This window comes from Bison bison, unplaced genomic scaffold (assembly GCF_000754665.1).
Source record: "Bison bison bison isolate TAMUID 2011002044 unplaced genomic scaffold, Bison_UMD1.0 scf7180017864228, whole genome shotgun sequence".
NCBI classification, from domain to species: domain Eukaryota; kingdom Metazoa; phylum Chordata; class Mammalia; order Artiodactyla; family Bovidae; genus Bison; species Bison bison.
The window spans coordinates 1941286-1949689 of record NW_011494800.1 but is presented as its reverse complement, the minus strand read 5'-3'; the positions used below and the strand labels follow the sequence as shown (position 1 = coordinate 1949689).

Below are 8404 nucleotides of genomic sequence, written 5' to 3'. Positions count from 1 at the left end.
CCAAAAAAAAAAAAAAAGATGGGGTGGGCAAGACAGAGAATCTTTCACATTCTACATTTTCAGAGAAAGTATCCAACACGACTTGCCATGATAACTAAATTTATTATTAACTGTGTATTTCATGATGTTAGTGACAATATGTTAATGTGATTTTTCACGTCCTCCTGCAGTGAACAGATGGCTCCTTTTACTTTACTTTCCACATCAAGTGTGATTATTTCTTGGTGCCAAAAGCCACCTGCCGCTCCTCGGTCTCCAGTCTAATTTTTTATGTTGGTAAAACACAGCAGGACTTGTTATCAGTTGGATGGCATCTTAATAAAAGGAGACATGCCAACATATTGACATCATGTTCAAGGGGAAATTTCAGCCCCTTCAAACCCTTAACCCCCTTCCACTATCCCCTTTCAAAAAGTGAGGAAGAAAAAGGAAAAAAAAATAGAGGCAAAGACCCCACCAGTTTCAAGATGTTTGATTACAATTGTTGGGCCTACAGCCAGGTTGCTGAATTGGCCTCCCTTTGTTCCTAAACCCAAGCACCTCACTCAGGGCTCTGATCTTTCATCCTGTGTAATGATAATTAGCCATAACATATTCCAAAGTCAAATGTAAGCAGGAATACATTAACATTGAGATCAGTGTCAGGACAATTTTCACTGGGAAAATGACAAAGAACTCACACACATACACACACACACAATCAAAAATTTCAAAATTCAAGTATTCATACAATCACTTTCATAGCTGTGAATATTAAACCCACTGGCTCGTCTGTTATGAGTGCTTACCTAGAATGCCAAGACCTCCTAATGTGGATGCAGTGACTCCCATAGCCCGTGCTTAACAGAGAAAACATGAGTAATAAACCATGGTAGCCTTCTTTAATTTTTCCATTCTTTCTTAGAACAAAGAGGTATAGTATGTTCGGTGATCTGTGGTCCAAGAAGAGGTCTTCCAGGCGATTGGATGGTGCGGCTCTCAACAGCTGGTCCAGCACATTTGGGAACAGCATGTAGAAAAATGCGTCAGTGTTTTGAAGATTACCAACTGTGATGATGCATTGGTTATGACACAACCTAAAAAATGTTAAATTTCCTAGCCACAATCGATATAATTCAGTGTCCTTACCATCAGGGTGCACACTCTCAAATGCAAGATGAGATACATGCAAATTCGGTAAAACCAAAACTTCCAAAATGGATTCTCATTCACTAGAGACTGTAAAGAGTACTCTTCAATGAGCACTCTTCAATGACTGTTATTTCTTGTTATAACCAAACAAAGCGTTAAACCTGCAGCTGGCTTCCTAAGATTTATAAGGTTTATAAAAAGCAGAAGAAAATTCCTACAATAAAAGTGCTAATATTTTAACAAAAAAAGATTCACAATTAACAGTTGCCTTGAGACAAACAACTATAAGTAGATTATGCCACCACAGAATCTCTCAGATTAACATAAACTTGGCATTGACTCTTTTATTTTCTTCAATTATCCCTCCAAACAAAGAACCTGTAAGAAACAGATCTCTATTAACTGTTTTGCAGCTTTTTATTTGTATTACATTTCCCAGTGAACTCCAGGAGTTGGTGATGGACAGGGAGGCCTGGCATGCTGCGATTCATGGGGTCACAAAGAGTCGGACACGACTGAGCGATTGAACTGAACTGAACTGAATATTTTGTTATGGCAGTGGTTTAGTTGATAAGTCATGTCCAACTCTTGGGACCCCATGGACTATATTTTGCCAGGCTCCTCTGTCCATGGGATTCTCCAGGCAAGAATACTGGAGTGTGTTGCCATTTCGTTCTCCAGGGGATCTTCCGGACCCAGGAATCTAACCCAGGTCTTCTGCATTGCAGACAGATTCTTTACCGACTGAGCTAAGAGGGAAAATTAATACTTTATTATAAAAATTGGCAAACATAGAAAAGTTGAAAGAACCAACATTTTGTCTACCACACAGATTCTACAATTAATATGTTATGATACTTATTTTACTATGTATCTTTTCATTTACCTGTTCTTTTATCTATTCCTCAATCTATTATGTTAGATTTCAAAATGAATAACCAATAACCATCCAGCAACCAAAATTAAAATTAACTTGTGTTTATGCTAATTAAAGTGAGAACCATAAATAGTGGTGCTCATTAAGTCATTCAATAAGTATTTCTTGAGTTTTTGCTTAGGGTCAGGCACTGTTCTAAATGCTGAAGACAGCCAAAATACCTGCCCTCATTGAACTTATAATTTAGTGGGACTGACAGGGGAAAAATAATAATTAAATGAATGGCTCTCTAAAAATGATTTGTACAAAGGAAGATATGCCAACATAGACAAGTAGTCAAGATTATTCTTAACTTAGATGTTGTAATAAGGTTAGGAAGAATGTTTCCTGTGTCACTATAATATTGTCTAAAAAAGAGCCCATATGTAGCAGCCTCTCATAAGATAGCTGTCATACTACAAATCAATTTTAAATTTTACAGCATGGACATCATTTAAAAGATTTTGTATTAAGAAGTAACTGCACTATAGAAGTGGAGAAGGAGAAAGCAACCAACTCCAGTATTCTTGCCTGGAGAATTCCACGGGTAGAGGAGCCTGGCAGGGACCGCAAAGTTTTGGACATGACTGAAGTGACTGAGCATGCACTATTCAAGAGTGACCTTAAAGGTAAATAAATAATAATAGGAAGTCAGTTCATTTAACAACTTTAATTGTAGCAATCTTACATCAAAAGACTTTTTCAAGACATATCTGGTTTGGGGGGACTATTCTAAATAGTATGTCTACCATTACAGGAGTTGCGTTTGTATGAATATGATGCAAAGTGAAGTAATTTCCTAGTAAAGTATAACGTCCTCAGAAATAAGGTTGTGCCAATGATCATTTCAGAGGTGTTTAAATTAAAATGTAGGGAGGCTATTACAGACTAATAATCAAGTTTTTATGTTTTTAACGGAAAAAGAATGGCGTTAGTTTAAGCAAACAAAAAGCATTGCTAGTCAACTTTGGTTAAATCCACCAATAGTTTATAACTACTCTAAGAAAGTTAAATCAATCTGGTCAACTTTCCTTTCTAAACTAATTTGAGATACTTATTATCTGATTATTTAGTAGCTGTAATTTATTAACAGTGGAACTAGTATGCAAACAAAGTTCTTTACAGACAGAACTGATGACTTTATGTAAGTTACTTAAACACAAAATGCTTAAAGTATACCACGCTCAAAAACTAATATGACTGGGATATTTGTGTGTATATACTGAAGTGGTAGGAGAGAGAAAAACCAGAGAAGAAACTTTGGGTCAAATTTTTTTTTATTGAATGTATTAATCTACATACAGAAGGTCTACTATTGCCAAATATTTAGGAAGAAAAAATTTAATCTGTTCCATGTGAATTAAAACATTGTATGGTAAATAAGCATACTAGTAAGTGTTGTCTCTACATTTTTGCTTAGAAAAGCTCTGGTTGATTTTTAAAACTTAAAGATATTATCAAGAAAATCTGTGCCACCTTCTGATTATTTCAATCCCCTACCATTCAAATTAAGTCTGGTTGCTAATTTTGTTTTTCTGATTTCCTTAAAAGAGTTTACTTAAAAGAAAAATGTGATCCAGTTAAAATAGTAAAATAACAATATTGCTGCTGATTTTTATGGTATTTTCTATTAGTTCTGCTGGATTCACTAAGAATAAATGAGTTGCATCCTTGAGCTAACTTAAAAGTATAGCCTATGGCACAATGCAAAAAACTGTCATTCATGGATTGAAAGTGACGTCGCTCAGTTGTGTCCGACTGTTTGTGACTATGGATTGTAGCCCCCAGGGTCCTCTGTCAGTGGGATTTTCCAGGCAAGAATACGGGAGTGGGTTGTCATTTTCTTCTCCAGGGGATCTTCCCGATCAAGGGATCGAACTTAGGTCTCCTGCATTGCAGGCAGACTCTCTACCCGCTGAGCCACCAGGGACTGGACATTTCATAAATTTAAATTAATGAACATATAAATATTTATTCACCAACTTTACAATTGATCTGAAACTTTCAGCTTCTATTAAGTGGACTTCCACTCTTGTAATGATGGTGTAATAGAGATTAGATTTATCTTCATTTATCATTTGAAACAATTAAAAATGAATAAAACACTTGAAACAATTCGTATAAGTCAGAAATTACATAACAGCAGTTTATAAGATGCTGACTACCAGGCCATGAAGGATAGTGATCTCTGAGAGGCAAGAAACAAATAGCATGAATACTATGACTTCCCCAGCCTAGTTACTTAAGAGAAATTTGAGGCCACAGCACTGGGAAGGGAAACCCAGGTGAAGCTCAGTGTAAACTCTGTAGTAAGGAGATACAGCTGAGCATTCAGAGAGACAAAGGCAGCTAGAGTTGCAGGACATGGTACCAGAAAGAAAAGAGTTACACAGGAAGAGCACTCGGGAGACCTTCAGCATGTTCCCTTTGAGTATTCAGTTGAGTATTGATCAGTGCACATGTGTATAAAGAAGCTACATGAGGCCGGGGAAAGACGCATATTAAAAGACTAAAGGCAACAGTATCCAGCATTTACCCATGCCTGGGAATAGGGACTATTTCCACCGGCCAAAAAAATATCATTTTTCATGGGCCTTGGCTCAAGTACCCTGAAGGATCTTATCAGAGGTAAGTGGAATAATTAGTCCCAGATTAAGTACTGTCCTACTCCACCTATTAATAGCAAATCTAGAAGACAGGATTCAAAAGAATCAAACTGTTTCCATGTAACTTAACTGCATCGCAAAACAAAGCTTAAGGCCTATAGGAATACAGACATAACCAGCAAACCAACCAATCCAATCCAAACAATTCACAATGTTTGGCACCTAATCAAAAATTATCAAGCATGCAAAGAAGCAGAAAAATACAAGATATAATGAGGATAAAAATTAATCAGTCAAAATTGAACCAGAACTGACACAGATGTTAGGATTAGCAGAAACTGAAATTAAATTTATTCTAACTGTATTCCATGTGTTCAAAAACCTAAGTAAATATTTTTTAAAATCCAATTGAACTTCTAGTAATGAAAACGACAGCGTGTGAGGTGAAAATACACTTGATGAATTAGCAGCAGATTAAACAAGAGAAGAAAAGACTAGTAAATTTGAAAACATAGCGGTGGGAACTCTCTAAAATGAACCACAGAAAGAGAATATAATTATAATAATGAGTATAGCATCAGTAAACTCTGGAATAACACCAATATATGTCATGGGAGTCCCTAAAGCAGAGAAGAAAGGGAAAATAAAGCATATTTATAGAAATAATGGCCCAAAGTTTTCCAAATTTGATGAAATCCATAATCCATAGACCCAAATAGTTCAATGAGCAGCAAGCACAGAAAATAAGAAAACTATACTAAGTAGTATCATCATAAAACTGACCAAAACCATTGATAAAGAGAAAAAAACTCTTAAAGACAGTAAGAGAAGAACTGTGCTTAGTCACTCAGCTGTGTCCACTCTGCAATGCAGTGGACTGTAGCCTGCCAGGTTCCTCTGTCCATGGGGATTCTCCAAGCAAGAATACTGGAGTGGGTTGCCATTTTCTATTCCAGGGGATATTCCTGACCTAGCGATAGAATCCGAGTCTCCTGCATTGCAGGCGGATTGTTTACCACCCGAGCTAGGAGGAAGCCCAAATATATTTAGTTGAATTGGTCTTAATTGTGGCCTGCAGCATCTCTCGCTGTGGCCCATGGGCTTCAGACATTTTAAAAATGTTTAACAATGAACTTTACACCTGAAACAACACAAAAGAGGGTGGCGCAACAGTTTCAAGACTCTGAAATTTAAGAAAAAAAAGTAGCTAAGAATTCTATACCCATAGAAAATATCTTTAAATAGTAGATTAAATCCTCTTCAGATATTCAAAAATAATAAAAAATGCATTTCCAACAAACCCACACTACAATAATGAGGGAACTCTTACAGGCAGAAAGAAAATGGTTAACATTAATGTGGATCCATGCAATACAGTGATGAGCACAAGTACAATAATTCTGTGGGTAAATATCTTACTCTTCAAAGTTTAAATCTCCTTAAAAAATAATTGAGAGGCTGGTGGTTGAGCCTGGGCCAAAGGAATCAAGTGACAAAAGGCAGCGCTGGTTTCACTGCAAAGGTATCCTTGAGCAGCGGGCAGTCAATGGCGCCGGCGCCTTATGATGAGCCTGACGCTGTTGACGTCCTGCGTGCCCCTCCCCGACCAACACCTCCATCACCAGGGAAACGAGAAACGGCACCAGAGCAGCTGAGCCGACCCACTAGTTTCATGGCAGCTCCAAAGACAGCAGCTGGGGGTCCGTTGGTGGGGGCTTTGGTCCAGGGTACGGACTACTCTAATTTTATGGTTTTCAATTCAAAAACATCAGAAGTACTTAGTCACCATCGAGTGGAATTAACCCAAGAGGTCCCAAAAGAAGGATGGATAGAACAAGACCCTAAGCAAATTCTTCAGTCTGTTAATGAATGTATAGAGAAAACATGTGAGAAACTTCAAGAACTGAATATTGATATATCCAACATAAAGGCTATAGGTGTCAGCAATCAGAGGGAAACCACCGTGGTCTGGGACAAATTAACCGGTGAGCCGCTCTATAATGCTGTGATGTGGCTTGATGTAAGAACCCAGTCTACTGTTGAGACTCTTAGTAAAAAAATTCCAGGAAATAATAACTTCGTCAAGTCCAAGACAGGTCTTCCACTTAGCACTTACTTCAGCGCAGTGAAACTTCGTTGGATTCTTGACAATGTGAGAAAAGCTCAAAAGGCTGTTGAAGAAGGCAGAGCTCTTTTTGGTACTGTTGATTCATGGCTTATCTGGAGTCTGACGGGAGGAGTTGATGGAGGTATCCATTGCACAGATGTAACAAATGCGAGCAGGACGATGCTCTTCAACATCCATTCTTTAGAATGGGATAAAGAGCTGTGTGATTTTTTTGAAATTCCAATGGACATTCTTCCAAATATCTGGAGTTCTTCTGAGATCTATGGACGAGTGAAAACTGGGACCCTGGAAGGTGTGCCAATATCTGGATGCTTGGGGGACCAGTCTGCTGCATTAGTAGGACAAATGTGCTTCCAGGAAGGACAAGCCAAAAACACGTATGGGACAGGCTGCTTCTTACTATGTAATACAGGTCATAAATGCGTGTTTTCTGAATGTGGCCTCCTGACCACAGTGGCTTACAAGCTAGGCAAAAACAAGCCCGTTTTTTATGCACTGGAAGGTTCTGTGGCCATAGGCGGTGCTGTTATTCACTGGCTGAGAGACAATCTTGGAATTATAAAAACCTCAGAAGAAAGTGAAAAACTTGCTAAAGAAGTAGGTACTTCTTATGGCTGCTACTTCATCCCAGCCTTTTCAGGGTTATATGCACCTTATTGGGAGCCCACTGCAAGAGGGATCATCTGTGGGCTCACTCAGTTCACCAATAAGAGTCATATTGCTTTTGCCGCATTGGAAGCTATTTGTTTCCAAACCCGAGAGATTCTGGATGCCATGAACCGTGACTGTGGAATTCCGCTCAGTCATTTGCAGGTGGATGGAGAAATGACGAACAACAAAGTTCTTATGCAACTGCAAGCAGACATTCTTCATATTCCAGTAATAAAAGCCTCCATGCCTGAAACAATGGCACTGGGAGCTGCCATGGCAGCAGGAGCTGCAGAAGGGGTGAACGTCTGGAGCCTGAAACCTGAGGATTTGTCAACCATCATGATGGAACGGTTTGAACCACAGATCAAAGCCACAGAAAGTGAAATTCGTTATTCTACATGGAAGAAAGCTGTGATGAAGTCAATGGGTTGGGTTACAGGTCAGCCTTCTGAAAGTAGTGAAGCTAATAACTTCTCTAGTCTGCCCTTGGGTTTTTTTATAGTGACTAGCATGATAATGTTAATTGGAGCAAGATACATCTCAAGTATATTTTCATAATACCAAGCATGGACTCTCAAGATGTGAGCTTTTCACAAAATGAAATAAATCCAGCAATTCTGCCTTTTAGTGTGATGATGCTATAACAGACTCTAACTTCACTCATTGAACACTTAACTTCATGACTTAAAAGAACCCTAGAAGTAGACTTTTGGCTGGAAATAAATAAATTACAGCAGAAAATGCTGCAGAAATATTTGGTGTGTTTTTTAACATCAGCAGTTAAGGTCAGACCAACCACTAGGAGTCAACCCCTCCACTGTCATAAAATCCTACTTCACTCCCTCTAAAATACAGAACACTGAGATTCTGTCTATGGAATTTTTCATCATACATTTTCTAACCTTTAGGACTAGGATTTGGCTCTCTGTGCTACACACACTTGATTAAGAGGTGTAACTACCTTGTTAAAAC

At 38.3% G+C, this 8404-nt stretch overlaps 1 protein-coding gene across 1 annotated transcript; it reads left to right on the top strand.

The window, feature by feature from the left end:
* The first annotated feature begins 6290 nt into the window (after positions 1-6290).
* On the top strand, positions 6291-8149 carry GK2 (glycerol kinase 2). Its single transcript, XM_010845902.1, has one exon. The coding sequence runs from the start codon at positions 6326-6328 to the stop codon at positions 7988-7990; it is 1665 nt and encodes a 554-aa protein (XP_010844204.1). The 5' UTR covers positions 6291-6325; the 3' UTR covers positions 7991-8149.
* The last annotated feature ends 255 nt before the right edge of the window (positions 8150-8404 follow it).